We start from the raw sequence: 18,933 nt of genomic DNA on the forward strand, positions 1-18,933 counted from the left end.
TTGTTCATTTTTGTAGGTGTGTTTTGGAGGTACATTCTGAAATACTTAATGGGTGAAATGATCTAGTATGGATAGGGGGTTATTATCCTGTTCTCCACACTTCTGTTCATTGTCAGTTTTCCATAATTAAAAGTTTAAAACCTCACTTCCTCAGAGGCCTTCCCTGCCCTCCCTAAGGTAAGCTAAGATTACCTCCCCTCATTCTTTTCTAGCATGCATCCCATTAGCTTCCTGGCACTTCCCACAATGTGATTTTATATTATCTACTACTATTTCTCTCCGCTAGAATTTAGTTTTCCCGGGGATAAAAACCTTGCCCTGTCCACACTGGCCACTACGGCTGGGGCTGGGGTGCCATGGTGTTTGTGCTAAAGGGTGGGAGCACAGACTTGGGCCAGAAGTGACAAACCCATTCTTAACCACATCCTCCCCAGAGATACCAGAAGATGGGAGCCTTGAAAGGAAGGGAGATTCAATCATCAACTCCCCTGGGGTCTGTGCAGTGGGTTCAGCTGGACTTTGGGTTTAGCTGTTTCTCCAATGGTATGAGAAAAGGAAATGAGATTCACAATGTTTTTTTTTAGCCATGAGATCTTTTCTTTGAACCAAATCTCCCAAGACAACCCGATAGGTAAAACAGAAAAACAAGGGGCACCTGGGTGGCTCAGTGGGTTAAAGCCTCCGCCTTTGGCTCAGGTCATGATCTCAGGGTCCTGGGATGGAGCCTCACATCTGGCTCTCTGCTCAGCAGGGAGCCTACTTCCCTCTCTCTCTGCCTGCCTCTCTGCCTATTTGTGATCTCTCTCTCTGTCAAATAAATAAATAAAACCTTAAGAAAAAAAAACAAAACAGAAAAACAAGATTGTCAAAAGCAGGTTTATTGTCACAGTTCAAACACAAAAGAAAAAATCAACCAGTGGTTATGAGGAGTCCAGGAAAACCTGTCCCAGTAATGCCAACTTGGAGGTAAAGGGCTGACTCGGGCAGCTGAGCAATGGGATTTTCGGCTTGGCAGGCTTCTTCTCCCTCGCCTGGTCATGGCTCTCGGGTGAGGAGACTGTGCCTGGCTGTGTTGGCGGTTGCCACGGCCCCGAGCTCATCGTTTTTTTCTGAAATCTCGACCTGTTCCGTTTGAGGGAGTAGAATTCCCTCATCAAGTCTTCTACTTCCCACTGCTCCTCCTTCAGCCTCCGGCAGCAGTGCAGGGCGGCGGGGTCGATGGGGTGCGCTTCAGTGTTGAAGATGTAACCGCCGGCCCCTAGGATGCACTCCCCGTAGGGGGTTATCACCGCGTCGAAGGTGGAGCCGTTGTTGTGGATGAAGTTGGCCGGGTCGAACAGAAGGTAGAGGTATTTCACGGTCTCGGCCAGGAAGAAAGACTCCATGCGGTTGTCCAGCTTGTGGTCTCGCAGATCTTTGATCTACCACGAGGAAGAGGGAAGTGAGTCAGAACAGTGGCAGGGGACAGCGGATGGGGCCGCGGAGCCATTAGCTATTTCCACTTGGCTATGGAGCAGCTGAGCACCAACCCAGTGGGTTGGAAACCTAACGTATAGTTATAGGGTAAGGCTTAGGGGTCACTCCTCCCGTGAAAGCGCTCTATTGACATCCCACCTCATGAAGACTCAAAACCAAAGTCCCGATCATGGCCTGAGCGGTCCTCCGGGTCTGGCTCGGGCTCTCTCCCTTGATCTCGCGGGTCAACCGGGTCAAGCCAACGGGTTGTTCCGTTAGCAAGCACACCCGCACTGCCCTTGATCCTACCCTTGTTGTGACCATACACAGATCGACTCATCCCCTTGAATGACACTAAAAATACAGCGTCATTTACTTAGCTAATCTCCCTTGATGGGCCTTAAGGTGGTTGCCAAGTTTTTGCTACTGCCATAACCAATTAGAAGTCTGTAAGAAGAAAAATTCATACTAAGTTCACAGTCATGGATGAGTAAGTTTACTTCCTACATTTATAGTTGCGTCTCAGAATTAGAGATACATTTTCTTAAACTAATTCTCGGTGGACATCTATTTTTCACCAAAAAATGTGACTAAAATATGGACTTGATGTACCGAGAATTATTATTTGTCAAAGGCCAAACAGTCTGACGCCTATTCCCATCATTTGCCTTGGAAGACCTCCAGAGGGCTTTCATTTTCATGGAAATAAGTCAAATATTTTTAAGAAGTTCCCATTGGGCTCATCCACTTTGGCTTTTCACAAAATACAATACGTTAGACACTAAATCATACCACTGCTTTATTTTCTCCCTACATATATAGGTCTTTTAAAATAAATATATCTCTTAAATAGAAACATATATTTAAATTTTTAATTTTAAATTTTAAAAAATTTATATAAAATTAAAAATTTATATATTTAAATTAAATATATATATGTATGTATGTATATACACACACACATATTCATATTCTACTTGTAGAATATAACCACAGCACAAAATTTTGAAAAAAGAAGGATTTTTTTGGGGGGGGGGTGTCTGTTTTTAATCCCATACCCTAAAAATCCTGTGTACTTTTTGGTGAATTTTCTTCCAGACAAATTTCCTACACATCTGGTTTTTACATGTCCGTAATGATGGTTTATTAATAGCTTGCCTGCTTAGGTCCTCTAAGGATGTGACATGGCTCTTACCCTTGACCCTTTCAATTCCTTTTCCACAGAGCAGCCAGAGTGATCCTTCTAAAATACAAGTCAGACCATGTCCCTGCTCTGCTGTCAGTCCTACGACAGCTTCTCCTGTTAAGTAGAACAAAATGCAAACGCTCCCCAGCAACTCTTCCAAAGCCCTACACCATCTAGCCGCTTCCTCCTTCTGGGATTTACCTCTTCCTCTTCCCTCCTTGCTCACTCCATTCCAGCCATACTGGGCTTCTTTCCGTCTCCCAACTACATGTTTGTTGTTCTTCCTACTAAAATATTTGCTGGGGGGCTGGTCTTTGTTCATTGCTAGAACCCTCGGTCTAGCATAGTGCCTGGCACATAAAAGACATTCAGAAAACATCTGTGAAACTACTGGACTATTTCATTAAGGACCGCCAGATTTGAATATAAGGCCATGGGACTCTATTTCCCTTCTAGAATCTACCTTACAGGCCTTTCCACAAAATGTGCCCCAGTAAAATAAAGGCATATGTATATCTCTAAGGTCCCTTCAGTGCTCCTATGCCAGAGGCTTGTTAGCAGCAGAGGGAGACATTTCTCAACTCTTGGGCCCGTGGAAACACTTACTGTTGCAAATCCACACTCCACCTTGCTGATTTTTTCAATGGATTCCACAGCATCTCTTCCGAGTTCTAAGAGGGTGGGGTCCCCCGTGGCACGGTAGAGGTACATTGCGCTCTCAATGAGTTCTGTAAAGTCCAAAGCAGACCCTTCTCATCCAGGGGCTGAGCAGGGAAGGCTCAGGGCCCATTTCAGGCAGTGAGAGACTCCTTCCCTCCATACCTTGTCCACAGGGCCCCAACCAGGAGGAACAGGGGATAGCTCACACAGTGCTGAATTTCCAGAGCCGATATACCCAAAGCCTGAAGTGGAGATCAGCCTTAAAACTGACCATGGACTTCCAATCCCAAGGGAGAGAGAGGCAGCTAGGTTCTGGGATGGGGAGGTGGCAAAGGTTACTCCCTGTCTCCCACTATCTGTCCTCTCCTTCTTCCTTAGTAACAGCATCCTTAACTATAGCCCTGTACACCCAGCAGCCAGGTGTGAGACTAAGGTCCCTGACACCATAGAGGGACATATAAGGCCAGAAGTGAGAGAAGAATAAATGTCTATCTTAATTAAGCTACTACTTACTTTCTGTCACTCACAGCCTAACCCAAACCTAAAACTTGAAAGTATGAGGCCCTTTGTCATTATGAGGCCCTTTGGAGACGGGATGGACAAAAAGATGAGGTTAAGATATTCAAGAGGCAATCTTCAATCTAACAAAGAAGGAGCCACCAGTTCACCAGGCCCAGAACACGGCGATAGTCTTGTCCGACTCTATATGCACAACCGGAATTGGACATTCAGACATGGGCCCCATTTTCAGATAAATATTGGGCAACAGAAGTTGATTGTGATGAGGAAGTTTATTCTGGAGAAAAGAAAACTCAGGATGTGTTTACTACTTTCAGATATAGAGCTAGTATAGAAAAGAAAGATTTGACTTCCAGAGTGACCCCAGTGGGCGGAAGGTACAGCTCAACAGACTTTTCTACTTCTTCCCCCATCTCTTCTCAGAGAGGAGAGAACTCCCCCCTTCCTAGACCAACCTCTCCTCCTGATCGCCTTCCCTGTTCCCTCCTGGACCTTGGTCAGCACTTTTTTCCCTTTTGATTTATTACTGCAAACTCTATTTCTTACTTTCGGAAAAAAGACCTCTGCCTGTCCCCCAGTTCTTCCCCACCTCTCCCTCCTTTTCCCCATGGGTCTCTAGACAATTGCTAATCTGATGCTCATATTCTAGGCACAGGTGGGGGCACATCTAGTGGTAAGAGAACATGCTGTGTGCATTCAAAGAAAGAAAAGCTAGGGAAGGCTCTTGTCCTGCTGCTAGCAGGGGCTGGCTCAGTGTCCCCAGGGCCCAGCCACTTTGTTTTCTTTTTCTCATACATAGGCCTACATGGGCTATCGTCGTCGTTTTAATTTCTTCTATTTTGACCAACTATCTAGAACAGCGTGACAGCCCAAGGCCTAGACTTGGACTTAGGCGGAGGTAAAGGCCCTCAGACTCTTAGGCCAGGTTCTATGCTACCATGCTGCTGATCAGATGCATGTACCAGAGCATAAGACACTCATCAATCTAACGAAAAAGCACTACCTTATCTCCCATTCGCTATTGTTTTAGGGTAGGAAGGGTGACTAGCTAAGGCTATTACTGGATTCCCGGCTGTGCTGCCTTACTTTCCACTGAGGCCTTCCGGCCAGCCCCTCCTGCAAATGGAACAGGGTGCCTCTGGAAGTAGTGAGCTCCCTGTCACTGGTGCTAACTGAACAAAGACCAGATAATCACTTGCCAGGGCAATGACAGGGGACCTCAGTTAGAAGGCCTCTTGGGTTCCCTCTAACTCTGAGAATGCACAAGCTTCCTTCCTATGTTTAGCCCCAAACTGTCTTCATCTCATCTACTGGTATCACTGGGTAGGATACCTTCTGAGAGTCTTCTCTTTAAAAAAAAAAAAAAAAAAAGAAAGAAAGAAAGAACGAACAAGAACGGGAAAGAAAAGAAAAGGGAAAAAGAAAAGAAAAAGCTGTGAGAACAAATGCATTAGAAATACCAAGAACAAAAAAAAAAAAAAGAAAAGAAAAGAAAAGAAATACCAAGAACAGCAGACTCGAGGAATCAAAGTGACTAATTTGCTCTTTGCAGTTGCTGTTTTACTTCCTCTTGTGTTCCGCCTCCACAACTTCCACAACAACCTCTTGAGCAGGAGGAAGGAGATGGAGTAGAAGAGAGCAGAATGGGCAGGAGGCATGCGAGGGCCGGTCCTGCAGCTCAAAGGCATTCAGGTGGGAAGGTGGGAAGAATGTAACAATGGGAACGCAAGCCCCTTCGGGGTGGGGGATGACTGTGTGCTGACTAAGCTTCCTTCCTCTGGCCCCCTTCCCCTTCTCCTCCTTGCAGGATTTAGCTTTCCTGTAGTGAATCAGAGGCTCAGGGCTGGAAAGGAACTCTAAGACAGTTATCGAGTGTGGAATACCTTCCTTCTCTGAGCCTTGATTTCTGAGCTGCAAATGGGGAGGTGGACAAGATGATTCGTTCCTAAGGTCCATTCCAGAATTCTAACATTCTGTATTATAGAAGCATAACTCACGTGACCCAGTGATTTAGGAAGTTTGTCTACACTTCTGAAATCCCGATGGCAAGAACTCAAAAGGAGACAACCTGGCTCTTCCCTTTGCCCTCACTTGCTCAAGTTTGAAGGAGCCTAAGATTTAGCTGAGAGGCCTGGGTTCTAGTCCCACCTCATACACTTAGTCTAGGGCAAGCCAGCTCAACCCACTAAGCTTCAGTTTCTTTATCCAAAAATATATGGGTAGGTCATTCCTACCAGGAAAACCACCCAGAGCTGCTGGAAGCATCAGATGGGAAAAAAGTAGCTTGTGAGCACTTGTGAGGCATGGAGCCTCACAGAAACCTGAGGGTTTGGGATTTAGAGAACCGGAGCTTTTGGGTTGGGATGAGTCAGAGATCCTGCTTACCTGGCCGAAGAGGGTAGCCCTCTCGCTTCTCCACTGTGTATCCCTGAGGAATGTTGTAGAATTCTGGGAGCCCCCCAAACTGCTTCCATATAGTGTAGTAGTTGAGGAAGGTCCTCATGGCATTGTCAATGTCCCCAATGAGGCTCTGTAGGACAAAAATGGTTGTCAAGCCAGCAGCCACCAGGCATAAAAACCCACATACAAAAAAGAACTCACATACCACACCCCACGTACAACTTCCCGGAAGAGACAATAAAGGCTTTAGAGCCACAAAAGCCTGCAATCAAACCAAGTCACCCATTTATTCATTGTTTGGCCCTCGGCCAGACACTTAGCTTCTCTGAGCCTCATCTCTCCCATACAAAACACAAAAACATTAAAGTTACTGTGAGGGACAGAAGTTGTATTCAAAGTCCCTGCTCAGTCCCTGGCTACTACAGTTTTTAAATAGGTAAGTCAGCTGTCTGGTTCAAAATTCTAAAAATAGGAAAAAGGTTAATTTTACTAAGTCTCACTCCTATCCCATACCCCAAACAAATCTGTATTCATTTGTAAACATAAATATGTGTGAGACTCTATTATTTTCCCTGACATAAAAGATCACTATTTAAACATACAGTTCTGCACTTGCTTTTATTCATTTAACAACTTTCATTAATTTTTCATCTATGTGCATAAAAAGCTGCCTCCCCCTATCTACACAGTTGTGTAGTACTCCACTGCCTGGACCACAGTTTAACTAGTTCTCTATTAACAGCTAGTTGGATTGGTTCCAATGTTTTGCTCTTTGCTAGAACAACCAACAGTGTAGTAAATAACCTTGCACATATGTCACCTCAAACATATGCCAAGTTTACCTGTAGGACAGAATTAGGATTGCTGGGTCCGAAAATATACACATTTGTAATTTTATTAGCTGTTGCTAAGCAGCTAGTAATACTAACATGAGCTTGCAAGGAAACAGCTTTTTTTTTTTTTTTTTTTTTAAGATTTTTATTTTATTTATTTAATAGAGGGAGAGAGAGCACAAGAAGGCAGAGCAGCAGGCAGAGGGAGAGAGAGAGAAGCAGGCTCTCTGCTGAGCAGGGAGTCCAATGCAGGGCTCCATCCCAGGACTTTGGGATCATGACCTGAGCCAAAGGTAGCCACTGAACTGACTGAGCCACCCAGCTGCCCCAGGAAACAGCTTTTTGACCTGACATTCTTGACATCTCCTGTGGGTGCCTCGTGGATAGGGCAAACTTAACATTTCCCCAAGAAAGCTCTCGGTTCCCTCACTTTCCCACAAAGTTGCCTCCTTACTGTCACCTCTCCCTTCTTAGTACACGGCACTTAGCAAATCGTGGCCATCCTCGACTCCTCCCTTCCCCTCCCCCCATATCCATTCCGTCAGCAACTCCTGTCCATTCCATTCTAAACCATCACCGTCTGTCTCTCCGTACCTCCAGCACCGCCGCCCCATCTGGTCACCAGCATCTCACACCGGGATCCCTTCCACAGCCCTCTCACGTCTCCCACCACTTGTCTCCATGCCCCTCTCCAGTGCTCTCTCCCCATACAGGCAGAGTAACTGCCTTCCTACAAACACCAGACCTCAGGGCTTCTCAGGGGTTCAGCATAAAGTCCAGATACCTCCCCACAGCCCTCAAGGCCTTGCATGACCTGCGCGCTGCTGACTTCCACTGACTGATCTTTCCCTCCCCTGGACTGTGGCCAAATTGCTTTTGTTTCTGGTAAACAGCCAACTCTTTCCTGTCTCAGGACCTTCACACATGATGTTTCTCTGCTTGGAACATCATCCCCTATCTCTGATTCCTGAAATACCAGCTTTAGCATCACATCTCTGAGAGGCCTTACTCCCTCAAGTTTAGGTCCCCCTCCAACATTTTCTCTCAGACTTTCGCTTTGTGTCCTTCATTGCAACGGACTATTTTATGCATTTGTCCGCTCAATTTTTTCTTTTGTGCCTCACACTCTATAACCCGAACAAGGGCAGTGCCTGGAATGCAGCAGGCATTCGGATATTTGTTGAATAAATGAATGAACAAATTGGACGTATCTAAGCCTCCTTTCTTCATCTAGAAAGCAACATTTACTTCAGTGTGCTGTGATCATTCTGTGTCAAGTGTCTGACACAGAAATCATTCTCTTATAAATATTTATCACCTCTGTGTGTCAGTCACACAACAAGGCACTGACAAGATGTTCAATAAATGTCAGTTATTAGTGTTTTTATAATCTCACAGAGAATGAACCCATGACCCCTGGTCAAGCCAGGAAAAAGTACCACACCAAAGGAGATGAAACGCTTTCCTTCCTTATCACACCCTCTCTTTTATTTTCTTAATTTTTATTTTAGGAAATTTGAAAAATAAAGGTATAAAAAAGTCACTCTTAACCTTACCACACAGATAACATAGTTTTGATATCTACCTTCCTAATTTATATTCTATTCAGAGTTATAGAAATTTTTTTTTAAAACATACAGGAATAAAAATGTAATCACCTCCATAGTAGAAGCTGTTTACATTTTTGTCTTCTATTTCATAACGTACCAAAACCAAAATTCTAAAATTATAATCAGTTTACACATAACATAATGCCTTTGTGTGTATTTTGTTATTGTTAAATCTACTTAGAGAATTTTTAAAAAATTTAATTATCACTCCTAATTTCTCACTATAGTCCAACAGTATGTTTCATTCCTTCACATTTTCTTGATTCTTGTCGCTACCTCTTCATGTAACATGGGAGTTTACATATTAGTTTCTTAAAGTTGTATAATGACCCATTCCATTAAAATGTAATTATTCAGGGGCACCTGGGTGGCTCAGTTGGTTGAGCAACTGCCTTCGGCTCGGGTCATGATCCTGGAGTCCCGGAATCAAGTCCCACATTGGGCTCCCTGCTTGGCAGGGAGTCTGCTTCTCCCTCTGACCCTCCCCCTTCTCATGCTCAATCGCTTTTGCTCTCTCTCATTCTCTCTCAAATAAATAAATCTTTAAAAAGTTTTTTTTTAACGTAATTATTCATTTGCCCTTCCATTAGTGGGTATTTGGATCACTTCTAGGTTTTCTTTGTCATGAACTTTGTTGCTAGGAATATCTGTATACGTGATGCATCTTTCCCTCTTGAATTACTTTCTTGGGCAGCATGCAGAGAAATGGAATTTGGCAGGGTCAAAGGGTGTGATCAGTGATACAGCTGGATTGGACAAGCAGGTTTCCCAAGAGGAATGTAGTCACAAATAGTTTTAAGGCAATAGAGTTCTAGATCCTCTACTTTCCTAAAATGGATCTGCCTGAAAAGATGCTTATAACACAAAGGCAGGCTATCTATTATCACTGTTTCCTTCACAGTTATCCTTCTGCCATTTTACCTTCTCCAAAGGGTACCTTCTGTGGAACACTGTCCTGGGGAATAAAGACTTCCTGAGCACCAAATTAGGTTAAATTTAAAATACTGCTGTAGAGGGCACCTGAGTGGCTCAGTTGTTAAGTGTCTGCCTTCAGTTCAGGTCATGATCCCAGGGTCTTGGGATCAAGCCCCCCCAGCAGGCTCCCTGTGGGAAGGCTCAGTGGGAAGCCTGCTTCTCCCTCTCCCACTCCCCCTGCTTGTCTCTCTCTCTCTCTCTCTCTGTCAAATAAATAAATAAAATCTTAAAAAAAAAAAAACAAAACTGGTGCAGGTGTTGAAAAAATGAAATGACTCTAACCACCATGGAACAAATTCTTTTGTGTATCAGATGGTTCCCAATACTCTGCCTTCAAAAAACTGGAAGAGGATCTGGTCAAGTTGTCAGCAGAGGAATCATTAAAAATGATTTCTGATGACAGATTATGACTATTTTCATCATATAAAGAACGAACCATATAATACTGCCATTTTTGTAGGTAAGACAATGAAATACTGGCAGTTTTATATGGATCAATCTATTAAGTCAATGATTACAAAGAACTGAATGATGGGCACCTGGGTGGCTCAGCTGGTTACAAGTCCAACTCTTGATTTTGGCTCAGGTCACGAGATGGAACCCCAAGGGCTCTGCACTGGGTGTGGAACCTGCTTAAGATTCTCTCTCCCCCTTGGCCCCTCCTCCTCCCTCCCTGATGTTCAAAAAAAAAAAAAGGTCTGAATGTCATTGCAATAATCAAACTCTTTCCATTCCTATCTACTTATTTATATGCATAAGGCTACTCAGCACTTACAGCTAAAAGATGAAAACAGGAACAAAACTTTTGATCCATAACCATATCCCATTGTAGCAATATGTGTTGTTCACGCACAAATACAAACTACTTAAAAATTAAAAAGCTCCCAAAATCTCACAAAGTGTATTTCTGATTAAATTGCCTTTATGTTTCATAATTATTCATCAAAAAATGTAAGCTATTAATGTTGCTTTACTCATTTAACATACTAATGATAACCAAGTCAAGAAGAAAACAAATTTAATACTTAGAGCCTATGGTCAGAGGAAATTCTAAAGTATTTTAAGTTTCTATGTATACAAAAATTTTATTACAAAGATATAAGAGGGTTTCAATAAAATTTATCTAGCATAAAATATAACAATTAGTATAAAATCTTGTTGGAGGAGGAGAATGAAAATATGAGTTTGAGGAGAAAAAGGTTAAAAACATGCAGGGGATTCCACGATTCTTCAAAATTCTTTTAGTGGGCATCCAAGCAACAGAATTTGAATACCTTAGAAAAGTTGGACCTATATTTAATATTGTCAACAAGTTTTCTCTGAGCCTGTTTCCCCATCTGTAAAATAAGAAGGCTGGCTAAAAGTACATGATGGGGGACTAGTACATGAATTGCAGAATTATCAATTTAATGGAATATATTCGTCTGTTAAAAAGAAGTAAAATCAAGGGGCGCCTGGGTGGCTCAGTTGGTTAAGCATCTGCCTTTGGCTCAGGTCGTGATCCCAGAGTCCTGGGATCAAGCCCTGCAGTGGGCTCCTTGCTCACTGGGTCTGCTTTTCCCTCTGCCCCTCCCTGTTATTCGTGATCACTCTCTCTAATAAATAAAATCTTAAAAAAAAGTAAAATTGACCTATATGTATCAATAAAGAATGATCCCCAAGACATATTCAGTGAAAAGGTACATAATATATTCCTATCTATGTAAAGAAAAAAGGTAAATATAATTTATGCATACATTTATGCATATAGATTTCTAGAAAGCTATACACAAAACGTAATACAAGCTGGACTTGGGAGGGCGTCTGGGGATGGGTGCTCAAGATTTACTTTCCACTGTATTCCTCTGTGTGCTTTTAAAATTTACCACCATCTACATGTATTACCTTTTCTTAAAATAAAAAAAGAAACGAGCTTGTAAAAATATTGTGGTATACATAGGGGCCTGTTAGATGGGCTCCAACATCCCACCCTCCCAGCTGTGACTCCATCAGATCATGTAATAGAAAACAATAATGGTGGCACAGAGAGCAGCCCCAGCTGCTTTCACGTCTTTTCTCAGGCCCGCTGTCAAGAATGAAGAGATTTGACAGAACTGTCCAGTGGAGAAACAGTTGTTGCCAATGGCGGTTACTGGCCAGCCTGGAAAGACACTTCCTACTTCATTTTATTTTATTTTTTTTTAAAGATTTTATTTATTTATTTGACAGAAAGAGATCACAAGCAGGTAGAGAGGCAGGCAGAGAAAGAGAGAGAGGGAAGCAGGCTCCCTGCTGAGCAGAGAGCCCGATGCGAGACTCGATCCCGGGACCCTGAGATCATGACCTGAGCCCAAGGCAGCGGCTTAACCCACTGAGCCATCCAGGCGCCCCTCCTACTTCATTTTAAATGGTATCACATTTCACAGCACACTGGAAGCTCAGTTCCTGATACCTTAAAGCTCCCTTTGGAAAATTCAGCTTGGCAGAGCCTCAAGTCTGTCTAATTCACTCTAACTCTCTCTTCTGTCTCCAACTCAAGTACTCAAGCAACTAAAATACCTCTTCAGAGTGTAGGGATAAAGGGTACATACCTCAATATCATAAAGCTATCTATGAAAAACCCACAGCAAATATCATTCTTAATGGGGAAAAACTGAGAGCTTTTCCCCTAAGGCCAGGAACACACCAGGGATGTCCACTATCCCCACTGCTATTCATCATAGTAGTAGGAGTCCTAGCCTCAGCAATCAGACAACAAAAAGAAATAAAAGACATCCAAATCAGCAAAGAAGAAGTCAAACTCTCATTCTTTGCAGATGATACTTTATGTGGAAAACCCAAAAGACTGCACCCCAAAACTTCTAGAACTCATATAGGAATTCAGCAAAGTGTCAGGATATAAAATCAATGCACAGAAATCAGTTGCATTTCTGTACACCAACAAGACAGAAGAAAGAGAAATTAAGGAGTCAATCCCATTTACAATTGTACCCCAAACCATAAGATACCTAGGAATAAATCTAACAGAGAGGCAAAAAATTGGTATTCAGAAAACTATAGAACATTTATGAAAGAAATTGAAGACACAAAAAAATGGAAAAACATTCCATGCTCATGGATTGGAAGAACAAATATTGTGAAATTGTCTATGCTACCTAGAGCAATCTATGCATTTAATGCAATCCCTATCAAAATATCATCAACTTTTTTCCCCACAGAAATGGAACAAATAATCCTAAAATTTGTATGGAACCAAAAAAGACCCTGAATAGCCAGAGGAATGTTGAAAAGAAAAGCAAAGCTGGTGGCATCACAATTCCGGACTTCAAGCTCTATTACAAAGCTGTCATCATCAAGACAGCATGGCACTGGCACAAAAACAGACACATAGATCAATGGAACAGAATGGAGAGCCCAGAAATGGACCCTCAACTCTATGGTCAACTAATCTTTGACAACACAGGACAGAATGTCCAATGGAAAAAAGACAGTCACGGGACGCCTGGGTGGCTCATTGGTTGGACGACTGCTCAGGTCATGATCCCGGAGTCCCGGGATCGAGTCCCGCATAGGGCTCCCAGCTCCACGGGGAGTCTGCTTCTCTCTCTGACCTTCTCCTCGCTCATGTTCTCTCTCACTGTCTCTCTCTCAAATAAATAAAATATTAAAAAGAAAGAAAGAAAGAAAGAAAAAAAACAGTCTCTTCAATAAATGGTGTTGGGAAAATTGGACAGCCACATGCAGAAGAATGAAACTGGACCATTTCCTTATACCACACACAAAAATAGACTCAAAATGGATGAAAGACCTAAACGTGACAGAGGAATCCATCAAAATCCTTGAGGAGAACACAGGCAGCAACCTCTTCAACCTCAGCCACAGCAACTTCTTCCTAGAAACATCACCAAAGGCAAGGGAAGCAAGGACAAAAATGAACTATTGGGACTTCATCAAGATCAAAAGCTTTTGCACAGCAAAGGAAACAGTCAACAAAACCAAAAGACAACTGACAGAATGGGAGAAGATACTTGCAAATGACATATCAGACAAAGGGCTAGTATACAAAATCTATAAAGAACTTATCACACTCAATACCCAAAGAACAAATAATCCTATCAAGAAATGGGCAGAAGACCTAAACAGACATTTCTATAAAGAAGACATCCAAATGGCGAACAGACACATGGAAAAGTGTTCAACATCACTCACCGTCAGGGAAATACAAATCAAAACCATAATGAGACACCACCTCACACCAGTCAGAAAGGCTGAAATTAACAAGTCAGGAAATGACAGATGTTGGCGAGGATGCGGAGAAAAGGGAACCCTCCTACACTGTGGGTGGGAATGCAAGCTGGTGCAGCCACTCTGGAAAACAGTACGGAGGTTCCTCAAAAAGTTGAAAATAGAGCTACCCTACAACCCAGCAATTACACTACTGGGTATTTACCCCCAAAACACAAATGTAGAGACCTGAAGGGCCACGTGCACCCCCGTGTTTACAGCAGCAATGTCCACAATAGCCAAACTATGGAAAGAACCTAGATGTCCATCAGCAGATGAATGGATAAAGAAGATGTGGTGTATATGTATGATGCAATATCATGCAGCCATCAAAAACTGAAATCTTGCCATCTGCAACAACATGGATGGAACTGGAGGGTATTATGCTAAGCGAAATAAGTCAATCAGAGAAAGACAATTATCATATGATCTCACTTGTATGTGGAATTTGAGAAACAAAGCAGAGGATAGTAGGGGAAGAGAGGAAAAAATGAAACCAGAGAGGGAGACAAACAAAAGAGTCTCTTAAGGCTCTTCATCTCAGGAAACAAACTGAGGGTTGCTGGAAGAGAGGGGGTGTGGGAGGGGTAGGGTGGCTGGGTGATGGACACTGGGGAGGGTATGTGCTACAGTAAATGTTTTGCATTGTGTAAGACTGAGGAACCACAGAACTGTACCCCTGAAACAAATAATACATTATATGTTAATAAAAAATAAAACAGAATTAAGTTCAAAAAAAAAAAAAAAAAAGAATGAGCTTGCTTTGTCAGTTTCAGAAAAACAAAATCCACCTCTCTGATCATTCCTACCTGAAGACCAGGCCAGTAGGCCTCTAGGGACTGGAAGACTGGCATGGACACAGTCCCCTTGTACATCTGTACCCACAGGTACCAGTCATCGAAGCGGGTGTAATTCCGAATGGCTGTGTTATATTCTGCAGAGGAGATGCAATAAGACACATCAGTGATCACAGAGATGAAAGGCAGGTCTTGACCCCAGAAGCACGGACTTACACTTTTGAAGACCATATGATGGTGTAGCTTCAAAGCAGACTAGGAAGCAACAAGGCATAGAGAAAAGAGCATGAGTTCTGGAGCCAAACTTCCAGACTCAAATTCCAGCTCTAGCTTTACCACTTGCTAGCTGTGACCTTGGGTAAGGTTTTCCTTCTTAAGCCTCAGTTTCATTATCTCTAAAGTGGGGAGAGTAATGATATACACCTCATGGGACTGTTCAGTTATTCATTCACTCAACAACATTCATTGAGCATCTACTAGGTACAGGTACCTACAGGGTAGCAAACAAGACAAAAGGCAGGCCCTGGGGCCCTTACATTCTGGTGGGAACTTGAACTTACACTTCTCTCTAGATTGTAAATCCATGAAGGGCAGAATCCTCCATGCTACATAGTGCATAATATATACGCACAATAAATTATTATCCAAATGAAGTACCAAATACATATGCAAATTAATAAGACAATCTCAAATAGCGCCATAAGGATGAAATGAAATAGTCCACATTGGGTGCTTGCACGGCGCTAGACAGATCAGTGGTACTAAGTATCTGCTGAATAAATGAATGGTAGCCCTCACAGTAACTATTACTAGGTGCTCAACAATTCCTCAATTTCATTATTATTAGTGTCCAGGGGCCTAGAGGATAAAACGCTTTTATTCCACAGGCATTAATCAACCACCTACCTCACGCAAAGCACCGTGGGGGACAGAAAGATGAATACGGCATAGACCCAGCACTCAACTGTTAGCTGTGGACGAAAGCTGACTCTACAAAGGTACTGAAGGCCCTTAGTTCTAAGGAGGGATCAAGCTGCTTCGTGGGCAAGGTGTCACTACAGCTGGGCCTTAGAGGGTGAACGGAATTTGGACACATGAAAACAGGAAAAAAAGGTGTTCTAGACAAAGAGAACCCATGTACAATGGTCAGCAAATAAGAAACCCAGGGCCACACACAGAGAACAGAGCACAGTTCACTGGGATCTTGCAGGAAGGCCTGAAGAGCTACAGCGGGCACTAAGGGGGCAATGTTCAGTCCATCCTGGCTCTGAATGCAGACTCAGGTACTCAGAACAGATGCTGTCAGCACTTGGGAGCAAGGGGAAATTTCTAAGTAAATCACTTGTTGATGGGAAAAATCACGACAAAAGCCTCCCTACCCCACGCTTTTTACCTAGGAACATGGCCATGAGTTTCTTATCCTGAAGCAAAATGGCTCCTTTCACCAGGTACTCGAAGTAGGAGTCCACGCCAGCCCCGATGCCGGAGTCCTGGGCCACCCACTTTCCAGTGAGCACATCGATATGGTTGCCAACCTGGGAGGAAAGAAGACACACACACACACACATAGTCTCCAGGGAGGGCTCGAGACCAAACACGGATCTCCCCATACCCGTGACTGGCCAGTCAGAGGCAAGGCAGGCGGCCTGATACTCTCAGAAGACACGCAGGCTATCGGGGTATGGGGTTGGGAGGCCACAGACTCCTATTGGTATCTGTCTCTGATTTGGGGAACTGCTCCATGTAGTTTTAAGTTCTGGAACTTCCATCTGAAGGCAAACAGAGCAGACCCTGGGCAACAGAGAAGGCCCGTGGGAGAGACACTGTCAGAAGGCAGGCCATGGTAGGGGCTGAGAGGATTTAAACTCCACTGTGGTGTTCCAGGGCTGGAGAAAAACCTGCTGGTGTTGGACCTACTAACGGAGTTACGGTAGGTCTCCACAGTGGCATCTTCTTAAGGGATTTTCAAGGATTCCTCATACAAGTTTCACTTTTCAAGCTTAGAACCAGACTTGCATAAAATGTGTCCCTGCTTGAATCACTTTCAGACAACTCAGTCTTTCCAAGTCATAATGACTCACCAAAAGTATATTAGTACATCAGCATTACTGCTCTAGTAACTAAGGATCAGAGAGGTTGAGTGACTCGTCCAGGGTTGCAAAGTTTCAGTGTAGCAAGGCCAGGGATCAAACCCAATTCTGACTAAATCTAGTGTTATTTCCTGGATAGCTTTGGCTCAATTACTGTTAGTTTCACCAGATTATCTGATTTAAGAGCTGAAACCAGCCTTAGAGATCATCTGGCTCAAAGTGTGTTCAATCTCCATGGGTTCACAGGTATTAGAGAAGAAAGGGAAGCTCTGGGGTCAAATAAATTTGGAAAATAGTGAGTTAAGCCAAGTTAAATAGATTTACTTACCATAGGATTTCATAACCTTTAACCTATTCATGTTCATTATGAGTCTCAAAAAAAAAAAAAAAAAAAAAAGACACTACAGTTGGCCCCTGAACAATGTAGGGGGTGGGGTGCTGAGCCCCATATAGTCGAAAATCTGTATATTAACTCCTGACTGTCAAAACCTAACAACTAATAGCCTGATCTCGAGTGGAAGCTTTACTGATAACATAAATAGTCAATTAACACATAACTTCGTATATGTATTATGTACTGTATTCTTTTTTTAAATGTAATTTTTTTAAAGATTTTATTTATTTATTTGACAGAGATCACAAGCAGGCAGAGAAACAGGTAGAGAGAGAGAGGGAGGCAGGCTCCCCGCCGACCAGAGAGCCCGACACAGGGCTTGATCCCAGGACCCTGGAACCATGATCCGAGTCAAAGGCAGAGGCTTCAACCCACTGAGCCACCCAGGTGCCCCTATGTATTATATTCTTACAACAAAGTAAGCTAGAGAAAAGAAAGGGAGTGTTATTAAGAAGATCATATAGAAAAAAAAAAAGATAAAAAATAAAATAAAAAAGATCATATAGAAGAGAAAATATGTTTTATAGTACTGCATTGTAAAAAAAATCTGTCTAAGTGGACCCATGCAGTTCAAAACTCAAGGGTTAACGGTCTATGTAGTATTCCCCAAACTTAACTGACTAGGAATTATTTTTTTCATAGAACAGCTAACCATTCAACATCTCTGGCCATCCAACGTCACCATGCGAGTCATGGGCAAGAAGTGTATGACACACTTACTAAAAATCAAGAAGCTCAAGGCGTCAAACCTCAACAGGGCCCCCTCCCTGAGAGAGGGTGTGCTCTCTTGTGCCCTCTTCCCCCGTGCCAAAACTTGAACTGGAGGCTTGCTTAACTTTCAGTGTCGTGATGCGAAGTCCTGGGTCACTGCTGAGGTCACCCTAAGTTTCCCTTGGTTGGGCTGCAACTTACTGCTCGAGTCTTATAAGCAGGGGCTACGGTGGCCAACTTGACTCAGACAGAAAGGGTGGCAGCCGACCTACCAGCCCAATATCCGACCGGCTCTCCCAGAGGCGCATGAGGGCCACTCTGGCCACATCTTCAAACACGGGGTCACCAGTGAGGCTGCTCAGGGTGGCAAATTCCACAATGAAGGTCCCAATGCCTGCCGTACAGGTGACAGGGGTTTCTCCCGGGTTCACACCATGAAGCAGGTTCACCGTTCCATACGGCATTCCAGTGGGGGTCTGAAATGCTGAATAATCACAAAATAATGATCTCAGACAGGAGTGGGGACATAGGGATGGTTCAACACACAGGCCCAAACCCGAGGCCTCAGCCGGCACTTCCCTCTCTATCTCCTGGGTGATCTGTTAAGAGATGAAGACAGAGAGGGATAGAGGTCATGACTACAGGCCCTTGGTGACCACCTAACCCAGATGCTGTCAAGCAATGATCAGTGGGGCCGTCGGGCTTTTGCCCATGATGAGGAGGAAAGCAGCAGGCTGTGCTCCAGGCTGCCATGTCCAGGTAGGCCTACTCTGGCTAGAGCAGCTCCATTTTTAAGTATTTTACATGATGCCTTCAGAGGCAGGCAGGAAACGTAGTGGGAGGAATGTAGGGTTTAAGCCACAGGAAGCAGCTGGGCTTGTGGCATCCTAAAGAGCATGTGCCATGAGAAGCCCTTCACATGCTTCTCTCTTTTTGAGTTTATTGAGATACAACTGACGTACAGCACAAACACCTGACTTACCTATACGGTGAGAGGATGAACGCAGAAAGTTAACATCCACCGACTCATACAGATACAA

At 43.5% G+C, this 18,933-nt stretch overlaps 1 protein-coding gene across 1 annotated transcript in view; it reads right to left on the reverse strand.

Annotated features, from left to right (window-relative positions):
* Nucleotides 1–857: 857 nt before the first annotated feature.
* The window catches only part of EDEM2 (ER degradation enhancing alpha-mannosidase like protein 2), a 31,732-nt gene continuing 13,656 nt past the window's right edge, over nt 858–18,933 (reverse strand). The window contains exons 6-11 of the mRNA XM_059406861.1: nt 18,166–18,377; nt 16,092–16,233; nt 14,711–14,835; nt 6,206–6,350; nt 3,248–3,369; nt 858–1,421 (exon numbers count right to left, since the gene is read on the reverse strand). Of these exons, the coding sequence (XP_059262844.1) occupies nt 921–1,421; nt 3,248–3,369; nt 6,206–6,350; nt 14,711–14,835; nt 16,092–16,233; nt 18,166–18,377 (1,247 nt within the window). The 3' untranslated portion in view covers nt 858–920. The remainder of the gene's footprint in view (nt 1,422–3,247; nt 3,370–6,205; nt 6,351–14,710; nt 14,836–16,091; nt 16,234–18,165; nt 18,378–18,933) is intronic.

The sequence above is a fragment of the Mustela nigripes genome, chromosome 7, assembly GCF_022355385.1.
Source record: "Mustela nigripes isolate SB6536 chromosome 7, MUSNIG.SB6536, whole genome shotgun sequence".
NCBI lineage: Eukaryota > Metazoa > Chordata > Mammalia > Carnivora > Mustelidae > Mustela > Mustela nigripes.